Raw genomic sequence first — 20702 nt, forward strand, 5'->3', positions numbered from 1 at the left:
AAAGACATAAGGGAGCTAAATGAAGAGATAGATAAACTAGAACTATTGGACATTTTCAGAGTCATTCATCCCAAGAAACTGGAATACACATTTTACTCAAATCCACATGGATCATTCTCAAGGATAGACCATACGTTAGGCCACAAAGACAGCATCAGCCTATTCAAGAGCACTGAAATCATCCCAAGCATCTTCTCAGACCACAGTGGAATTAAACTAACATTTAACAATCAACAAAAGATTAGTAACAGTGCCAAAATGTGGAAGCTCAACAGTACACTTCTTAACAACTTCTGGGTCAAAGAGGAAATCAAGGAAGAAATCAAAATGTTTCGAGAGTTCAATGAAAATGAAGACACAAGCTATCAAAATATTTGGGACACAGCTAAAGCAGTCCTAAGAGGGAAGTTCATAGCTATACAAGCACACATTAGGAAACAAGAAAAGGCACAAATAAACAGCCTGATGGCACATCTCAAAGACCTAGAAGAAGAACAACAAAGGAATCCTAAAGCAACCAGAAGGACAGAAATTACTAAAGTTAGGGCAGAAATAAATAACATTGAGAATAGGAAAACCATACAAAAGATCAATGAAAGTAAATGTTGGTTCTTCGAAAGAGTAAACAAAATCGACAAACCTTTAGCCAGACTCACAAAACAAAAAAGGGAGAAGACCCAAATAAATCGGATAGTAAATGAAAGAGGAGAAATCACAACAGACACTGCAGAAATTCAACATATCATGCGAGGCTTCTATGAACAACTATATGCCACCAAGCTAGAGAACCTGGAAGAAATGAATGATTTCCTAGATACCTACCAACTTCCAAAACTAAGTAAAGAGGAAGTGGATAACATGAACAGGCCCATCACAGCTAATGAAATTGAAACAGTTATCAAAAATCTTCCCAAAAATAAAAGTCCTGGACCAGATGGTTTTACAAATGAATTCTACAAAACTTTCAAAGAAGAACTAATACCTCTACTTTTAAAAGTCTTCCAGAAGATTGAAGACACTGGAATACTCCCTGCCAGCTTCTATGAAGCCAACATCATCCTGATACCAAAAGCAGGCAGGGACACAACCAAAAAAGAAAACTACAGACCAATATCTCTGATGAACATAGATGCGAAAATATTGAACAAAATTCTAGCCAACCGGATACAGCAGTATATCAAAAAAATTGTTCATCATGACCAAGTGGGGTTTATCCCAGGCATGCAAGGTTGGTTTAATATACGTAAGTCAATCAATGTGATCCACCACATCAACAAAAGCAAGACCAAAAACCACATGGTGATATCAATAGATGCAGAGAAAGCCTTTGACAAAATACAACATCCCTTTATGATCAAAACACTACAAAAAATGGGAATAGATGGAAAATTCATGAAGACAGTGGAGTCTATATATAGCAAACCTACAGCCAACATCATACTCAATGGTGAAAAACTGGAAGCATTTCCCCTCAGATCAGGTACTAGACAGGGCTGCCCACTATCACCATTACTATTCAACATAGTGTTGGAAGTTCTTGCCATAGCAATCAAGCAGGAGCAAGGAATTAAAGGCATACAGATTGGAAGAGAAGAAGTCAAACTCTCCTTATTTGCAGATGACATGATAGTATACATGGAAAAACCTAAGGAATCCAGCAAGAAGCTTTTGGAAATCATCAGGCAATACAGTAATGTGTCTGGCTATAAAATTAACATTCAAAAGTCAGTGGCATTCCTCTATGAAAACACTAAGTTAGAAGAAATTGAAATCCAGAAATCAGTTCCTTTTTCTATAGCAACAAAAACTATAAAATATCTAGGAATAAACCTAACCAAAGAAGTGAAAGACTTGTATACTGAAAATTATGAGTCACTACTCAAAGAAATTGAAAAAGACACAAAGAAGTGGAAAGATATTCCATGTTCATGGGTTGGAAGAATTAACATCATCAAAATGAATATATTACCCAGAGCCATCTACAAATTTAATGCTATCCCCATCAAGATCCCAAGCACATTTTTTAGGAGAATAGAAAAAATGCTACAAATGTTTATCTGGAACCAGAAAAGACCTAGAATTGCCAAAACGATCTTGAGAAAAAAGAACAGAACCGGAGGCATCACACTGCCAGATCTCAAACTGTATTATAGGGCCATTGTCATCAAAACTGCTTGGTACTGGAACATGAACAGACACACTGACCAGTGGAATAGAATTGAGAGCCCAGAAATGAGGCCCCACACGTATGGACATCTAATCTTTGACAAAGGGGCCCGGACTATTATATGGGGGAAGCAGAGTCTCTTCAACAAATGGTGTTGGAAACAATGGGTTGAAACATGCAGAAGAATGAAACTGAATCACTGTATTTCACCAAATACAAAAGTAAATTCCAAGTGGATCAAGGACTTGGATGTTAGACCAGAAACTATCAGATACTTAGAGGAAAATATTGGCAGAACTTTTTTCCGCATAAATTTTAAAGACATTTTCAATGAAACGAATCCAATTACAAGGAAGACTAAGGCAAGTATAAACCTATGGGACTACATCAAATTAAAAAGCTTCTTCACAGCAAAAGAAACCACTACCCAAATCAAGAGACCCCTCACAGAATGGGAGAAGATCTTTACATGCCATACATCAGATAAGAGTTTAATAACCAACATATATAAAGAGCTTGCCAGACTCAACAACAAGACAACAAATAACCCCATCCAAAAATGGGGGGAGGACTTGGACAGAATATTCACCACAGAAGAGATCCAAAAGGCTGAGAAACACATGAAAAAATGCTCCAAGTCTCTGATTGTCAGAGAAATGCAAATCAAGACAACAATGAGATATCACTTCACTCCTGTGAGAATGTCACACATCAGAAAAGGTAACAGCAGCAAATGCTGGAGAGGGTGTGGGGTCAAAGGAACCCTCCTGCACTGCTGGTGGGAATGTCAATTGGTCCAACCTCTGTGGAGAACAGTCTGGAGAACTCTCAGAAGGCTAGAAATGGACCTACCCTATGCAATTCCCCTCCTGGGGATATATCCTAAGGAACCCAAAACAGCCATCCAAAAGATCTGTGTACACATATGTTCTTGGCAGCACAATTTGTAATAGCCAAAACCTGGAAGCAACCCAGGTGTCCAACAACAGATGAGTGGCTGAGCAAGTTGTGGTATATATACACAATGGAATACTACTCCGTTGTAAAAAATGGTGACTTCACCGTTTTCAGCCGATCTTGGATGGACCTTGAAAAAATCATGTTGAGTGAAATAAGTCAGAAACAGAAGGATGAATACGGGATGATCTCACTCTCAGGCCGAAGTTGAAAAACAAGATTAGAAAAGAAAACACAAGTCGAACCTGAAATGGAATTGGAGTATTACACCAAAGTAAAAGACTCTGGGGTGGGTGGGTGGGTGGGGAGAATACAGGTCCATGAAAAATGATGAATGAAATAGTGGGGGTTGTATTGTTAAATGGGAATCTGGGGAATGTTATGCATGTAAAAAAAAAAAAAAAAGAAGAAGTAGAAACGCAAAGCAGAAATTGACTGAGTTTGGAGTATGGCACCAAAGTAAGAAAGCAGAAGTACACTAGAGTTTGCAGTGAGTACCTCCCTAATACTTCCTCTCCACTTTTCCAAGCTTTGGGTCCATGATTGCTCAACAATTTGTTTGGCTTTGTATGTTAACTCTCTTTTCAGTCACCAGGTTCCAGGTGTCATCAGGATGCCGGCCAGACTTCCCTGGATTGAAGACCCCACCAATGTGTCCTGGAGCTCAGCTTCCCCAGAGACCCACCCTACTAGGGAAAGAGAGAGGCAGACTGGGAGTATGGACCGACCAGTCAACGCCCATGTTCAGCGGGGAAGCAATTACAGAAGCCAGACCTTCTACCTTCTGCAACCCACAATGACCCTGGGTCCATGCTCCCAGAGGGATAGAGAATGGGAAAGCTATCGGGGGAGGGGGTGGGATATGGAGATTGGGCGGTGGGAATTGTGTGGGGTTGTACCCCTCCTACCCTATGGTTTTGTTAATTAATCCTTTCTTAAATAAAAAAGAAAAAAAAAAGAGAGGGCAAGAGAAAGACAGACACCTGCAGACCTGCTTCACCACCTGTGAAGGGACTCCCCTGCAGGTGGGGAGCTGGGGGCTTGAACCAGGATCCATTTAAGCTGGTCCTTGAGCTTAGCGCCATGTGTGTTTAACCTGCTGCGCTACCGCCAGACTCCACCATTTAGTTTTTTTTTTTTTCCAAAGCATTTTGGGGCCAGGTGGTGGCACACTCGGTGTGGTCATGTGCATGGACAGGTTCAAGCCCTAGGCTCCCACCTGCAGGGTGTCTCTCTCTGTCCTTCTCTATTCCCCCCTCCCAGTTTCTCTCTATTCTTGTTCTTTTTTTTTTTTCTAAGCCCGAGCACTGTTCAGTTCTGGCTTATGGTGGTGCGAGGAATTGAACCTGGGACTTTGGAGCCTCAGGCATGAGAGTCTCTTAGTTTTTTTTTTTTTTTTTTTTTTTTATTTGGGGGTCAGGCGGTAGCGCAGAGGGTTAAGCGCAGAGGGTTAAGCGCAGGTAATGCAAAGCGCAAGGACCAGCGCAAGGTTCCTGGTTCGAGCCCCCCGGCTCCCCACCTGCAGGGGAGTCGCTTCACATGTAGTGAAGCAGGTCTGCAGGTGTCTACCTTTCTCTCCCCCTGTCTTCCTGTCCTCTCTCCATTTCTCTCTGTCCTATCCAACAACGAATGACATCAACAATAACAATAATAACCACAATAAGGGCAACAAAGGGGGAAAAATGGCCTCCATTTTTAGATATTTATTTCTCCATTTATTTCTGCTTATTCTGTATGAGATAGTAGAGTTTCACAGGACAGTGAGAGAAAATGGAGCAGTGGATTCATGGTACAGGCACCCAGCCCCAGCAATAACCCTGGAGGCAAAAAAAAAATTATTTGTGCTTGCTTAAGCAGCACATATACTAAAACTGGAACGATACAGAGAAGATTAGCATCACCCCTGAGCAAAGATGATACACAAATTTGTGAAGCAGTCCATATGTTTTTTAAATATTTATTTATTTATTTATTATTGGATATAGAAACTGAAGGGGGAAACAGGGAGAGGGGAGGAGGAGACCCCTGCAGCCCTGCGTCACCACTTGTGAAGCTTTCCCACTGCAGGTGGGGACCAGCAGCTTGAACCTGGGTCCTTGTGCACTGTAATGTGAGTGTTTAACCAAGTGCGCCACAACTTGGCCCCATGAGTTTCTTTGTATATCCACTGTGCTATCTACCCCTGCCCCCATATCTCTCCATCTTATCAGATGCAAGGAAAAAACTTAAAAAGAGATTTGGGATTTATTTGTGGGAGTTGGGCATTAGCACAGCGGGTTAAGCTCATGTGGCATGAAGTGCAAAGACGGGCATAAGGAATTTATTTGCAAAGTTTTCTTTTTGAAAATATTTTGTTTATTTGTTTTTTTAGTGAGAGAGATTTGAGAAGAGAATGACCCCAGCACCATCATAAGCTAGAACTGAGCAGAGCTCTTGTCTCTGTAAATTTTTCTCTTTTTCTCTCTCTGTCTCTCATCTTTCTGTATTTCATTAAAACAAATAAATAAAATGGTTAAAAAAACAAAATGAAATCAATCAGTGGGACATGGCATTCTGTGTAATAAACTCATTTTTAGATATTTATTTCTGCTTATTCTGTATGAGATGGTAGAGTTTCACAGGACAGCGAGAGAAGTCTTAGAGCTCCGGGGCTGGGCTGGTCCCAAGCACCCAGGCACTGTGGCTGCCCGCTGGGCTGTTTCCCCAGCAGCTTCATCCAGTCTCAGCTTTCCAGAAGCTTCCATGGCACAGTGGAAGCACCTCTGCTTTCACATGACACCCTCCTCTGCCCCCCAAACAGTGTGGGTGCCTCTCCCTGCTCTTCCTTCTGCACCACCCTGCACCCACATTCTCTACAAAGCAGGGCCACTCAGAGGGGCGTCACCTCCCCCAGTCCATTGGCCACATGTCTGTTATGCTGGGAGGACAGACAAACATCTCTTCACCCATGGAGAGGACGCTGGCACAGGTGATTCTTGGTGACAGAAACTCAGGCCAGGGATTGGGCTGGGGTGTGGTCTTGGTGTCTGCTGGCTCCAACGTTGGCCACTGCAGCTGGGCAGTGACCCGACAGCTTAGTGAGGTCACCCTTGGGGTCCCCACTCAAGGCCATTGTTGGTACTTGGAAAACAGGAAGCTGGTGGCTGCTTGAGGGAGAGCAGAGCCCAGAAAGTTCTCACAGGGGGGCTGTTGGCCCAGCTCCTTCCCACCCCCCACAGCCCCACAATGAGGATAAAGGTATCTGCACCCTAAACTGCTAAACTGCCTGCTGTGGGACAGTGGTATGGAATATTCCAGAAACAGTTCCGTAGGTGCTAATTCAGATCCTGAGTCTCATCAGGAAGGAGTAGGGAATGAAGGCCCTGATGCACCCCTCCCCCGGCTCCTGGGAGCCACAGCTCTCCTGGAGGAAGTGGAACCCTGCAAGCTGGCAGCAGAGGTTGGGGGTTGGGGGGGCTTCTGTTGAAAGGCTGCAGCTCAGAGGTCCAGCATGGGGGACCAGAAAGGAGATTATCTGAGTAGCTGCTGATGGAGCCCAGATGTGCTCAGCTGTGGCTTCTGGGCTGTGGTCCCTATCTATGTGGCAGTCACTGACATCAAGGAAGCAGGACAGGGAGAGGGAGAACCTTCTGGAAAACTCAATATGGGGCGTGAGGGTTGGTCTCTGCCGCCCCCTGGTGGGAAATTCTGGGCTGAGCAGTGGCAGGAAGGTTAGCTTTCCTAGAGAGGACCAGGCAGGCAGCCACCACCAGCCAGGGAAGGGGAGGGGGTTGAGAGGGGGTCCAGAGGTAGGCCACGTCCAGTTTTGCCCCTGCCTCCTACCCCCCAGGGCTCCCGCCCCTCCCCTGGGGACAGAAGGGGTCACTGCATTCACAGGTGCTGGAGTGGGGTGTGGCCTGTCTCCATCAGTGGCCAGCGACATGCCCCAGCAGCAGGCTCAGCAGAAGCAGCAGAAGGGACCCCGCCGAGTGCCCTGAGGCCTGGTTGATCTCACACTGACAGTTGCAGCCTCCTGGCTGTGGGGTGGTTTGGGGGGGTCTGGGGCAATCTAGCCACTGGGGGCCCAAGGGTTGGGGGGAGTCAGGATCAGCCTGGACTGTGCCCTTGGGAAAGCGCCAGTATTGGGTGCCCTTGACAAAGTAGGTATCACCTGCAGGGAAGGAGTACTTTAGGGGGACCAGCGTGGCAGAGTCCTAGCCTATAGCCAGGTCTCCACCCCAGGTACCTGCACCCCAGAAATGCCTCCATCTCCCTGAGTGACAGGTGACCCTTCCTTTCCTTGGGGCTCCTGGGCCTGAGTCTTACCCTCAACAGGGGGGAGTCCTGCACCCCAGGATGGATTCCTTCTCTTTCAGATACCTCCTCCCCACCCTGGGCTCTGGGGGACCCCTGCAACCCAGGACCGTCCCCTCCCCTCCCCAGCATCTGGGGACCCCTGCACCCCAGGACAGCCCACTCCCCTCCACAGCATCTGGGGGACACCTGCACCCCAGGACCGCCCCCGCCCCTCCCCAGCATCTGGGGACCCCCTGCACCCCAGGACTGCCCCCTCCCCTCCCCAGCATCTGGGGGACCCCTGCACCCCCGGACCACCCTCTCCCCTCCCCAGCATCTGGGGGAACCCATGCACCCCAGGAACGCCCCCGCCCCTCCCCAGCATCTGGGGGACCCATGCACCCCAGGACCGCCCCCTCCCCAGCATCTGGAGGACCCCTGCAGCCCAGGACCGCCCCCTCTACTGCCCAGCATCTGGGGGACCCCTGCACCCCAGGACCGCCCCCTCCCCTCCCCAGCATCTGGGGGACCCCTGCACCCCCAGGACCGCCCTCTCCCCTCCCCAGCATCTGGGGGACCCCCTACACCCCAGGACAGCCCCCTCCCCTCCCCAGCATCTGGGGGACCCCTGCACCCCCGGACCGCTCCCTCCCCTCCCTAGCATCTGGGGGACCCCTGCACCCCAGGACCGCTCCCTCCCCTCCCCAGCATCTGGGGGACCCCTGCACCCCCAGACCGCCCCCTCCCCTCCCCAGCATCTGGGGGACCCCTGCAGCCCAGGACCGCTCCCGCCCCTCCCCAGCATCTGGGGGACCCCCTGCACCCTCGGACCGCCCCCGCCCCTCCCCAGCATCTGGGGGACCCCCTGCACCCCAGTACCGCCCTCTCCCCAGCATCTGGGGGACCCCTGCACCCCCGGACCGCCCCCGCCCCTCCCCAGGCTCGGGAACCCCGCGGGCCGCGCACCTGCGTTGCTGACGGTGACGTCGTCGGGGGCGAGCGGCGCCCCCTCCCAGAGGCCGAGGTCCCGCGGGTAGCCGGGGTCTGCGCGCTGGGCCGCCTCGTCGTAGCGCCAGTAGCGGCCGCCGCGCACCAGGTAGGTCTTTCCGTTCTGCGGCCACGAGAACACGGCGTCCACCTGCTCGCCCTCGGGCAGCCCCAGCGCCGTCAGCTGCCGCGGCTCCCCCTCTCGCAGCCGGTCGCGGAACACCCAGAACCGGGAGCCTGCGGGGAGGGCGCGGTGAGCGGGGTCCCGGCACCCCGCACCCCCGGGCCCGCAGGGGCGCTCACCGCTGAAGAGCAGGATGCGGCCGTCGGGGCGTGAGTAGGCCGCCTGCACCGTCCTCACGTCGGCGGGCAGCCCCTCCCAGAAGCGGTGCAGCCGCGCGGGCCGGGGTGACACCAGCTGGCCCGAGGGCTGGAGGCGCCAGAACCAGGGGCCTGGGGGAGGGGGGCAGGCGGTCAGCGCAGGCCCCCACCCCAAGCCTGTGCCCCGGGGGCGCTGTCCCCCACCCCAGGCTGGAAACCGGGGCTCCCGCGTGACCCACTGACAGTCCTCCACCGCGGGGAGCACCCACCTTTGAAGAAGAAGGTTTCTCCGCGGATGTTGGCGATGGCATCAAAATTGCCCTGGCACCGGTCCGGGAAGGGGGTGGAGGGGCTGGGGAGCACAGCAGGGGTGAGCGGAGCGGGTGCCCCCACCTTGGGGACAGCCCCAGAGGGGCCCCAGGTGGCTCACCTGTCGGGGGGCAGGGCAGGCGGCTGGGGGGGTGCGGTCAGGGGCTTTCTCGTGGGCTTGGCAGACGGGGTCTGGGACGCCTTCCCTGTGGACAGAGGGCCAGAGGGTGCAGCTTCGCCACCCCAGGGACCCTGGCAACCCCCACTGTGGAACCCTCCCCTCCCCTCCCCCTCACGGGACCCACCATAGAGCTGCTGCAGGCCCTCCCTGTCATCCTGTGACAGGCGGTATTTGGCAGGGTCACCCACAGGACCCTGGTAGAAGGGCCTCATGATGGAGTCCGGCGCCGAGGAGTGGCCCAAGCCGAGCGCGTGGCCGAACTCATGGACGGCCACCGCAAACAGGTCTGTCCCCTCGCCATCTGGGGAGAGAGGGACAGTGGACTGCAGTGGCCCCACACCGCACCCCCAGGCTGCCAGGACCCCTCCAGGAGGCCTCTCCCCAGCCCTCCCACCTGGCTGTCACTCCCCTGCAGGGGTAGACACCCACAGGATGGTAGCTCATTGGGCAGAGCAGTCCTGGCCCTGCCCTCAGATGGGGGCTTGAGCCCCTGCACCATGTGGGAGCACCATGTACAGCACTCAGTGAAGGCCCACAGATGGAGGAGCCATGCTGAGGTGTCTCTTGTCTCCCTCTGTCTCTCTCACCTCTCTCTCTCTCTCTCTCTCTGAAGCGATAGAATGAAGGGTCAGGCAGTCGTACACCTGGTTGAGCACACATGTTACAATGTGCAAAGACTCGAGGAATCATGTTTGCATGAGATCCTGGTGCCGCAGAGACAGAGAGAGAGAGACCCCTGAAGGTCAGGGCAGGGGGGAAACGGTGGACACAGGAAGAGGTGCCCAGTAGCTGCACCGGGAAGGGAAGGGGCCGGAGGGGGAGAGGAGAGCAGGGGAGGGAGGAGAGGTCAGGTCTGTAGGTTCCAGTGTGTGTGCGGGCCTGTCCAGGAAGGCTCCTCTCCTCCCAGCTGCATCTGTGGGTGAAGCCTCCCCATTTCACCAGGGGTTCCTCTCCCACCCCATGCTGCTCATTCTTGGTTCCCTGTCCTCCACCCGCCCACCTGCACCCCACTTCCTGGGCCTCACCCCAACTCTCCAGCAGCCATTCCCCATCATGATGGAACCCAGAGCCATCCAGCAAGCACTCTCTGACCGCAGTAGGCAGGGGGCTGGCAGGGGGCTGGGGGAGAAACCGCAGGGCACCAGGAGCTCCCCCCACTTGCTGGGCTGGCTGGCCGGTAGCTCATCGATCCTCCCTCCACCCTGCCCCCAGAGGAGCTGGAAGTGCAGCATGGGGGGGGGGGGCCTGCCCAGCCTGAGGGGGGGGCTGCCTGCTTTGCTGAGGGTGGGGCAGGGCACACCTGTCTCTCCTGCCCCATCCTGAGAAACAGGCACTGATGGGGGGGGCGGGATAGGGCGGGCAAGATGTGCAATGAGGAGGCCCCCAGCCCAGTGGGGTTCCAGCTGGAGGATGTGCGGTGAATTAAGAAATCTTTATCCTCTGCCCCCCCCCCACACACACACACCCTCTCACGCCTCACAGCTGGAGGAGTTGCACAATTGCTGGAACCAGCGCCCAGCCCCCAGCCTTCCGGGGCCAGCCAGCATTTGCCCCCCTCCCCCCAATTCTTAGCCTCAGCCTCCCTTTGCTCTGGACTCAGGTCCTCAGCTGCTTGGTTCCTGTTTCATCAAGGGAGCACCTTATGCAATCTGAACTTCCTGAATGCGCCAGGCATCTAGGCTCACAGCATGCCTCCCACCTGGCCCGCAGGACACCCTCCAGGACACAGACACTGCTCACTACCCACTGCCCACCTTCACCCAGCCTTGCCTAGCCAACCAGCTACCCTCCTTTCTGTCATCCTTCAGCCCTGTGTCCGTCCACCTGTCAGCCTGTCCATCTAGTCTCCCTGTATCCACCGTTCAGTCTTGTGTCCACCTGTCTGTCTGTCCTCCACCTCTCTCACTCCATTGGTTCCTCCAGTGTCCCCCATCCTAAGACACACCTGACCAGTCACCCCCACCCACCCCTACCATCAGTGAGCTGTTTGGGCAGCTTTCTAAACCCATTTGTCTTCACTTCCTTACACCTCTCTCACCTTCCCCTGTGAGCTGGAGTCCCCCCCAAACCCCCTACCCACCTAGCTGCAGGCTCTCCACACCTCCCCTCCCCACCCCAGGCTGGCTACCCACTACCCACTGGTCTGTCCTGGGTGGGCGGCAGGAGAGCGAGACACCCAGCAGGAAAGTGAGGTGGCAACTCATGCCAACCCAGCATTCCTCAGGATGTCCCCATCCCCATTTCTCAGACCAAGAAACTGAGCTTATTGAGGTCCTTAGACCCACTGGAGCAGAGGAAACCCAACTGAGTTCATCTCCAAGCTGGCATTCAAGGGCCTTGCCCCACCTTCCCCAGAGCCTGGGCCACTCCCCACCCCACCCGGCTGCTCTGCGGACACAAACAAGAGCCTTTTCCACAGACCCTCGGTCACTGACCACTTCCACAGCCAAAGCCATGGCCACAGGCCGCAGGCAGGGGCCACGTGAGCTCCCAGCCCCTGTGGCTCCTCTCAGGGCCACCACACTGAGCCGGGTCCCAGGCCTGGAAGCTTCCCTCCCCTGAGAACCTGCCCCAGAAACTGCTTAATAAGTGTTTCCATGTCCAACAGCCTCTGGGAGCCTGACCTCAGGCCAGCACAAGATCAAGGCCACAACAACCTAGCCCTGCCTCCGCCCGTGGCCCCCAGATAGGAACCTAGCCGCTACCCCACCCTCCCTATCCGGGCTCGGACACCTGCTCTCTCCCGTGTCCAGTAACTCTGGGACTCGAGCATGGTGCTGGCACCGTGAGTGCACGTCTGTGTATGTGAGTGTATATGCGTGAGGTGAGCAGCCACCACTTTCAGGAAGTCCTCCTCGTTGCAGAGCTCCCTGTGCCCAGGCTGGGGGACTTCCTCTGTGATTTTCTGAAATTATGTCACCTCACCGCATGTAGCAACAATCTGTTACTCTTCTGACTCAGCTGATGGACAGGCCTCCCAGCCCTCAGCTCCACAGAAACTGGCACCACACGGGCCTCTGGGCAGGTGCTGGGCAGACATCATGATGGAGTCAGGGGCGGGGTCACGGCTGAGGCGGGGACTTAAGGTGCAGGGGGGTCCCCTCGGCTGCCATGCGGGTCAGATTAATGTCTGCAACCAACCGGCTGGGTGTTAGGACAGTAGAGTGGGTGGGCCTTGTCCAGTCAGCTGAATGCCCAAATGTGGAAGCCCCTGAGAAGAGACAGCAAGGCTGCGGCCTGCCGGTCACCAGACTGGCCAGTGCCTCCTGTGGCTCCTTAGATCAGTCCTGCTGCTCTGTTTCTCTGCAAGGCCCAGCTGTTATTCCTTGCTTTTCTGCCTGGTTCCTTTTCTGCACTTAGTGCAGACCAGAGAAGCCTACATGATAAGCCGGGCCAGACCCAGTTCCCTTCTAGAACACAGACTTAAAAAGAGATAAGGGAGTCAGGCGGTAGCGCAGCGGGTTAAGCGCAGGTGGCACAAAGCGCAAAGACCAGAGTAAGGATTCCAGTCCGGTTCGAGTCCCCCACTCCCCACCTGCAGGAAAGTCGCTTCACAAGGTGAAGCAGGTCTGCAGGTGTCTATCTTTCCCCTCTCTGTCTTCCCCTCCTCTCTCCATTTCTCTCTGTCCTATCCAACAACAACAAGAATAATAACTACAACAATAAAACAATAACGGCAACAAAAGGGAATAAATCAATAAATAGAGAGAGAGAGGCCGGGTGGTGGTGCAGCTGGTTGAGGGCACATATTACAATAAGCAAGTTCCCGGGTCCAAGCCCATTGTCTCCACCTTCAGGGGGCAAGCTACACAAGTGGTAAGGCAGTGCTGCAGGGTTCTCTCTGTCTCACTTCCTTTTAAAAATATTTTATGGGGGGTCAGGCAGTAGTGCAGCGGGCTAAGCGCACATGGCGCAAAGCGCAAGGGCTGGCGTAAGGATCCCTATTCAGGCACCTGGCTCCGCACCTGCAGGGGCGGGGGGGATGTTGCTTCATGGTAGTGAAGCAGGTCTGCAGGTGTCTATCTTTTTCTCCCCGTCTCTCTTCCCCTCCTCTCTCCATTTCTCTCTGTCCTATCCAACAATGACAACATCAGTAACAACAACAACTACAAAGAAAAAAAGAGCAACAAAAGGGAAAATAAATAAATAAATATAAATTAAAACAAAACAGGAGAGAGACACCACAACCCCACCCCCACCATCCATGGGGCTTCGAACCCTGGGCCTCATGCGTGGTAAGGTGTGTGCTCTGCCCACTGAGCCACCTCCTGGTCCCTGGCATCTCACTCCTCAGGATGGAGTCCAGAACAGGGGAGCTGGTACCTTTCACCCCGAAAGTCCAGGTCTCCTCATCATCGAAGTGTGTGTCCCCTGAGATGGGGTGCTCCCCAGGGAAGAAAGCATGGGCCAGCGTGCCCCCGGGGCCATCAAACGGGTAGCTGTCCTCGTGGAAGTTCTGGGAGAAGCCGATGAGGATGTCGGGCTCTGGGGTGTCCTGCGTTCCCACCTCTCGGAAGGTGAGGTCTGTCTCGGCCCCCCAGGCGGCCAGGGCAAAGTGCATGAGAGTGCGGACAACATCCGGCCTCAGTGCAGAGCCACGGGGGAAGGACTGTACCCTGTGGGGGAGGTTCATCAGCACCCAGAGGGGTGGGGGGAGCCCAGGGCTGGGGTGGGGCACCCACACTCACCTCCAGGTCAGGACCCGCTTCTTCCAGGCACTGCCCCCAAGGGCATACCTGCGCCGCCGCCTCACCAGCCCTGCCAGGCCCAGCACGTCCGGCAGCGAGCATCTGGGCCTGCGCATGGCAGCCACGGTCACCGCGTCTGTGGGGGCCTGGTGTCAGCAGGCGACCCCCCCCCACCACAGACCCAGAGCTTGCATTCAAATCCAGACAATCTGATTCTGGGGGCCACCCCCACCACATCTGCCCTTCCAGCTGTGTCACCCTGACACCCTGAGCCGCCAGGCCCTGGATGGAATGGAATGGCTGCCTGGGGAGGTGGGGGGGGGTCCTCAGCTACTTGAGCCCTGGTGTTTGGATTCTGGACAGAGGAGCTTGGGGTACAGTGAGGTGACAACCCCCAGGGAGACTGACAGCACCCCCAGCCTGCACACCTCTGCCACACCCATGCCCAGCCCAGACCCACCCCCCCACGATCTAGCCCCAGTGCCTGCCGCAGTGCCTTTGCACTCCTGTCCCTCCTCCCAAAGCTGTGTGTCCCCAGGGCTTCTCTTGGGCACCTTCCAGAGGACGTGGCTGAGCATCCCTTCTGGCCATTCCCGTCCCTGCTCAGAGCCTGACCACAGCCAGATAGGGGTTTTGTGAGTCCCCACAGGCTTGCAGGCAGAGGCCGGGTCCAGCCACTGCCCGGCCCCTACCACGTCACTAAGATCCTCAAAGGACGGACACCTACCCAGGACGCCGGTCTCCGGAAGCCCAGCAAAACGCTGCATCACCTTGACCGCGTCCCGCAGCTTCAGGGGGCTCCGCAGCTGCAGCTGGCCGGGGTGGGGCGGCGGCAGGTAGCCATAGCGGGTCAGCCAGTCCTGGGGGGCAAATAGGGGTGGCAAGTGGAGGAGGCGCCTCTCCCGCCCACCCCTCCAGGCAGGCCACACGCTTTACCTGAGGGCCCACAGTCTCAGTCTGCACCACTCCAGTCCCCCCTCACCCACCCAGGCTGCCCTCGACCCCCTTACCCTCATGCCCTCATCTGCTCCCCTCACCCTGTCACCCTCATAAGCCCCCAGGACCCGCTTACCCTACTACCCCCAGGGCCCCCTCACTCTGTCACCGCCAGAACCCCCTCACCCTGTCACCCCAGGGCCCCCTCACCCTGTCACACCCCAGAACACCCTCAACCTGTCACCCCAGGGCCCCCTCACCCTGTCACCCCCAGTACCCCCTCAACCTCTCACCCCAGGGACCCCTCACCCTGTCACCCCAAGACCCCTTAAACCAGTCACCCCCAGGACCCCCTCACCCAGTCATCCCCAGGACACCCTCACCCTGTCACCCCCAGAAGCCCCTCACCCTGTCACCCCAGGACCCCCTCACCCTGTCACCCCAGGACCCCCTCACCCTGTCACCCCAGGGCCCCCTCACCCAGTCACCCCCAGTACCCCATCACCCTGTCACCCCTAGGACCCCCTCACCCTGTCACCACCAGGACCCCCTCACCCTGTCACCCCAGGACCCCCTCACACTGTCAACCCCAGTACCCCCTCACCCTGTCACCCCCAGAACCCCTTCAACCTGTCACCCACAGGACCCCCTCACCCAGTCATCCCCAGGACACCCTCACCCTGTCACCCCCAAGAGCCCCTCACCCTGTCACACTGAGGAGCCACTCACCCTGTCACCCCCAGGACCCCCTCACCCTGTCACACCCAGGAGCCCCTCACCCTGTCAACCCCAGGACCCCCTCACCCTGTCACCCCCAGGAGCCCCTCACACTGTCACCCCCAGGACCCACTCACCCTGCCACCCCCAGGAGCCGCTCACCCTCTCACCCCCAAGACCCCTCACCCTGTCACCCCAGGACCCCTCACCCTGTCAGGACCCCCTCACCCTGTCACCCCAGGACCCCTCACCCTGTCACCCCCAGGAGCCCCTCACCCTGTCACCCCAGGACCCCCTCACCCTGTCACCCCAGGACCCCCTCACTCTGTCACCCCAGGAGCCCCTCACCCTGTCACCCCAGGACCCCCTCATCCTGTCACCCCAGGACCCCTCACCCTGTCACCCCCAGGAGCCCCTCACCCTGTCACCCCAGGACCCCCTCACTCTGTCACTCCAGGACCCCCTCACCCTGTCACCCCAGGACCCCCTCACCCTGTCACCCCAGGACCCCCTCACCCTGTCAACCCAGGAGCCCCTCACCCTGTCACCCCAGGACCCCCTCACCCTGTCACCCCAGGACCCCCTCACCCTGTCACCCCCAGGAGCCCCTCACCCTGTCACCCCAGGACCCCCTCACCCTGTCACCCCAGGACCCCCTCACCCTGTCACCCCAGGACCCCCTCACCCTGTCACCCCAGGACCCCTCACCCTGTCACCCCCAGGAGCCCCTCACCCTGTCACCCCAGGACCCCCTCACCCTGTCACCCCAGGACCCCCACCCCCGCCCCACTCACCACGCCGAGGCTCAGGTCGTGCGCGCTGGGCTCCGGGGCGCGGGCGGGCGCGGGCAGCAGCGGCAGCAGCACCAGCAGCCCGAGCATCCTCTTGCGCGAGCGGGACGCACCGGGGTGGGGGGGAGTGGGGGGCGGCGGTCTTGGGGTCCCGGGAGAGTAAGGGGCGACCAGGGTCCGGGTGGCGGAGGGCTGGGAGGGGCGAGGCGGACGCACCCCAAGAGCAATGCAGGGTTTCTGGAAATGGCCCAAATCGTCCACGTCCAGCAGCGAAGGGGCGGGCCACCCGGGCCCCGGCCCCCGCCCCACCCCGGACCCTCCCCCAGGCGCTGCCCGAGCGCGGGGCCGACCCAGGAGCACCCCAAGTCTCTTCCCGGATCCCCGCCCGGCTGAGACTTCCCCGGCCCCGCGTTTCTGCTTTAGCCCGGGCAGCGCGGCCCCCTCCCCCGGTGAGGGACCCCCCTACCCCTGAGCCCCCCGTCCCGGGACCCCCGACCCCGTCCTTGAAGCCCCCTCCCCCGGCCCCTGGACCCCCACCTCCCTTCCTGGAGATCCCCGCGTCCGCCGGCCGCGCTGGTAGGCGATTTCCGGGCAGCCGGAGGCTGGGAAGCTTCCCTTCCCGGGGGTCCCGCCTCCCCCCACCGGCAGCCCCGGAGCGGCCCACCTTCACCTCCAGCCTCGCCCGCACTGGGCACCCCAGGCCCCCTCTCTGTGTCCCCGGGCGGTCGGTGCTCGGAGCGCAAGGGCTGGAGGCGGGTGTGCGGGACTGAGACCCGGGGCCCTGGGAGCGCAGCTTGGGGGTCGGGGAGACAGGCGGCCACCGAGGAGGACCCAGCCCAGCTCAGCCGGACGTTGTTAGAGAACAAATAAACAGCAGCCCCGCGGATCCTCCCGGCCAGGTGCTGCCTGGCGCCGGTCCCCGCAGGTCACTGGAGGGGTCCCTCTTCCCCGCTGACTCTCTTTCTCTCTCTCTCCCTCTCCCTCTCCCTCTCTCTCTCTCTCTCTCTCTCCTGAAGTCACTCCATCTCCACTATAAGCCAGAGCTGAGTAGTGCTCTGGTTAAAAAAAAAAAAAAAAGGCTTTTGAGGCTCTTTGATGTTGGGGGCCAGCAGGGGTCAAAGGAAAGCCCCCCCCCCCTTCAGAGCCCCTTTATAATGTGTTTATCAAGCCCCTTTATAATGTGTTTGGTATTGGGTCATGCTGGCTTGCAATGTCATATACGCAGACTTGTAGCTCCACACCTCCATTCTCAGCTCTGAGAAGAGGAGCCAGGGGTCTGCACCCCAGACCCAGAGTTCGCTCTTCAGCCCATGCAGCCCCCAAAAGTGAGCAGAGCGCTTCTCACATAGAGATCCTTGCAAACCACTTCTTAGGGTGGTGTGACCCAGTGCTGACAGCAGGTCCAGCCCCCTTGGCTACAAACCTGGGGTACACCCCACCATGGTCACTCTGGGACAGCTGCTGGTGCTCAAGCAACACCCAGGGTCCCCTCCCCAACTGCAAAAGCCACTGAGAAGCCTCTTCCAAGAGCAGCAGCCTGGGCCCTGGAGCTGGGGTGCCCCAGCACTGCGCCTGGGGGGTGCATTCCCCAGCCTCAGCTCCATAATCTGGGTTTGGAAGAACCCCCTCCCCCTCCTTCACAACTGCAGCCCCAGTGCTTGGCCTTTCCGGCACCTGGCCAAGGGCAGCCCACCCAGCTCCTCCTCAGAATAAAGACACTCAGGAAATTCCAGCTTGGACCGGGAGCTGGAGATCAAAGCTGCCGCTGTCCCCTGCATCCAGGCAGGATGCTCGGGCTCTGGGTGCTGGGCCACCCTGCAGAGAGGCTGGTGCCTTTTCTCCCGTCCCAGCCAGGCCCCTCACAACCAGAGCTCTAGGGGCCTTGTCCAAGCCTCAGGACTGTGTGAGGGCCTGGCGGGCACTGTGGCTCAGAGCAAAACCACCACCCCCCAAACTGTCAGGTGGTCTGGCAAGCCCCCAGGCCTCCTGGGCCTGGCAGAGTGTCAGACTTTGAGATTTCCAGTCCCATCCCAGGTGTGCTGCACCCAGTGCTGCTCTGTCTCTTCCCTCCCCTCCTGTCTCACACAGTAAAGCACATCTTTAAAAATAAGTAAGAGGGCTGGCATGCCTGAGATCCCATGTCCAATCCCCAGCATCACCGAGAACCAAAGCTAAGCAGAGTTCTGGGGAAAACAAACAAACAAAGAACAGAGAAAACCTACCTCCTGGTTTTTCCCACTTCTCCAGAATGGGGGGTGCTGGGGAGATGGAAAGGACTTTGGGGCAGGGAGATAGCATAATAGTCATACAAACAGACTTTCATACCTGAGACTCCCAGGTCCCAGGTTCAATGTCACACACCACTATAAGCCAGAGCTGAGTAGTGCTCTGGTAAAAATAAATAGATAAATAAATAACAACTTTTGAGGCTCTTTAATATTGGTGGCAGGGGGGAGGCGGCAGGCAGCAGGAACCAAAGGAAAGGCCACCCACCTCCCTCAGAACTCCGTGCTCATCACCCCTTATAATAAGGCTATCTACCCTCCACCAGTGTGTTTGGTATTGGGTCACTCTGGTTTGCAATGTCAGCTACTCAGGCTCCACATCTCCAGAAAAACCCAGCACTATCACAACAGCGATGTCCCCACTTCCCTCCCGGCTCCCCACAACTACCACAGTTTCTCAGAGTATGAATCAGTTTTGTTACTGTTCTGATTTTTTGCAATGTCATTTGCTTTTGTTATTATTACTATTTTTTTAACCATTTCAGCTCTGGTTTATGATAGTGTGGAGGACTGAACCTGGGACTTTGGAGCCTCTAGCACAGGAATCTCTTTGCATAACCATTATGCTGCCTACTCTCACCCACTTTTGTTATTTTATTCCATATATGAGTGACACCTTCCATTCAATAGGTGTCTTGTCTTTCTCCTCTTCCTCTTTTTTTCTTTTTCCAAATGAAAAGATAGGTTTTACTTGTAGGTAAAAAAGCAATGGATTAGAGATTTAAAAGCAAAATGTCATTGACCAAAGACTTCAGGGTTAAACATTATATCCAGGCTTGGAAGGCCACCTTGTTGGTCTGTAACAACTCCCTGCTGCCTTGGACATTTTCACCTCTCAGTCCAGCTTGCTGGCTCCCTGCCCTGGTTCTCTGTGACATCTCAGTCAGTTGATACAGACTGAGCAGGATAATTAGAATGCCCATGTTGATCACTATTACTCCAAGAAAGAAAATGAAGAAGTCACAGTGGTTGTTCGAAAGGACTGTAGCTACTCCAGGGCTAAAAACCAGCAGTCCCAGGAAGAGGAAGTTTATGATTTCCGAGAGACGAAGCCTGGAACATAGCCTGCAGAGGACTCAGTGGCCACGTTGTGGGGTTTTTGTTGCAGAGGCAGGTCCAACAAGCAGGTGTGTGTGTGTGTGTGTGTGTGTGTGTGTGTGTGTGTGTGTGTGTGTGTGTGTGTAAAAGCAAAAATACTGCTCCCCAACCAGCAAGACAGTCATCCAGATGAATCTTTTTTTTTTAATATTTATTTATTTTCCCTTTTGTTGCCCTTGTTGTTTTATTGTTGTAGTTATTATTGTTGTTGTCATGGTTGGATCGGACAGAGAGAAATAGAGAGAGGAATGGAAGACAGAGTGCGCCATCTCCGGGCCACCAGATGAATCATTACTAGGTAAATTCTCTTCTTTTTTCATCTTTGGGGCTTTACAGCTCTGGTTGGGTTGACTTTTTCAGAGACTGAGAAGGGAAACCACAGCTTCCTTCAGTGCACTGGGGGCCGGGCTCCGACTTGAGTTCTGTCCATGGCAGAGCTGTGCACTAGCCAGGTGAGCTATGTTGCTGACCCCACCAGTCTTACTCGGCATCATCACCGCTAGTTGTGCTCAGCCCCTTGTAAGAGCCCTGATGCTTTGAGAGGTTGTAGCCATGTGTTAACACCTGCACTGTAAATCATTAACACACACACACACACACACACACACACACACACTGGGACTCTCCCTGCTTCCCCCACTCCAAGTACCTATGTATTTGCTTATGAGAAAGGTGTGGGGGGCGGAGAACCAGCCTCCTTCTTGAGGGTCAAGTACTCCATCTATGGCTCCACCTCCAGGGCCCCCCTCCACTCTGTCTCTTCCCTTTATTCACTGCAATGCAGAGTCTTTCATAATCTCCACCCCCTGAAACCAGTCTCTCCACTCTCTCCACCGCCTTTCCCCTCCCCCCTTTCTTTCTCTCTTTTTTTTTTTTCTCTTACCAAAGCACTGCTCAGCTCTGGTTTATGGTGGTGCAGGGGATTGAACCTGGGACTATGGAGCCTCAAGCATGAGAATCTGTTTGCATAACCATTACGCTATCTACCCC

At 55.6% G+C, this 20702-nt stretch overlaps 1 protein-coding gene and 1 non-coding gene across 2 annotated transcripts; one reads left to right on the forward strand and one right to left on the reverse strand.

Annotated features, from left to right (window-relative positions):
* The first annotated feature begins 4965 nt into the window (after window positions 1-4965).
* Window positions 4966-5072, forward strand: LOC132533217 (U6 spliceosomal RNA). The gene has a single exon (XR_009545123.1). It is a non-coding gene; the product is annotated as a U6 spliceosomal RNA (small nuclear RNA).
* Window positions 5073-5675: 603 nt separating this feature from the next.
* MMP25 (matrix metallopeptidase 25) lies at window positions 5676-16678 on the reverse strand. Its single transcript, XM_007538112.3, has 10 exons — window positions 16333-16678; window positions 14613-14745; window positions 13886-14021; window positions 13521-13813; window positions 9322-9498; window positions 9138-9222; window positions 8977-9059; window positions 8690-8839; window positions 8366-8623; window positions 5676-7274 (listed from the first exon to the last, which is right to left on the reverse strand). The coding sequence occupies exons 1-10, from the start codon at window positions 16417-16419 to the stop codon at window positions 7030-7032; spliced, it is 1647 nt and encodes a 548-aa protein (XP_007538174.3). The 5' UTR covers window positions 16420-16678; the 3' UTR covers window positions 5676-7029.
* Between the last annotated feature and the right edge of the window lie 4024 nt (window positions 16679-20702).

Source organism: Erinaceus europaeus, chromosome 15, assembly GCF_950295315.1.
Source record: "Erinaceus europaeus chromosome 15, mEriEur2.1, whole genome shotgun sequence".
Taxonomy (NCBI): domain Eukaryota; kingdom Metazoa; phylum Chordata; class Mammalia; order Eulipotyphla; family Erinaceidae; genus Erinaceus; species Erinaceus europaeus.

Coding starts and splice junctions, on each gene's coding strand:
- MMP25 (XM_007538112.3), bottom strand. CDS start 16,419: ATGCTCGGGCTGCTGGTGCTGCTGCCGCTGCTGCCCGCGCCCGCCCGC. Junction 9,499..13,520: donor CTGGACTTTCGGGGTGAAAG/GTACCAGCTCCC, acceptor CTCTCTCCCCAG/ATGGCGAGGGGACAGACCTG. Junction 9,223..9,321: donor GGGCCTGCAGCAGCTCTATG/GTGGGTCCCGTG, acceptor CTCTGTCCACAG/GGAAGGCGTCCCAGACCCCG.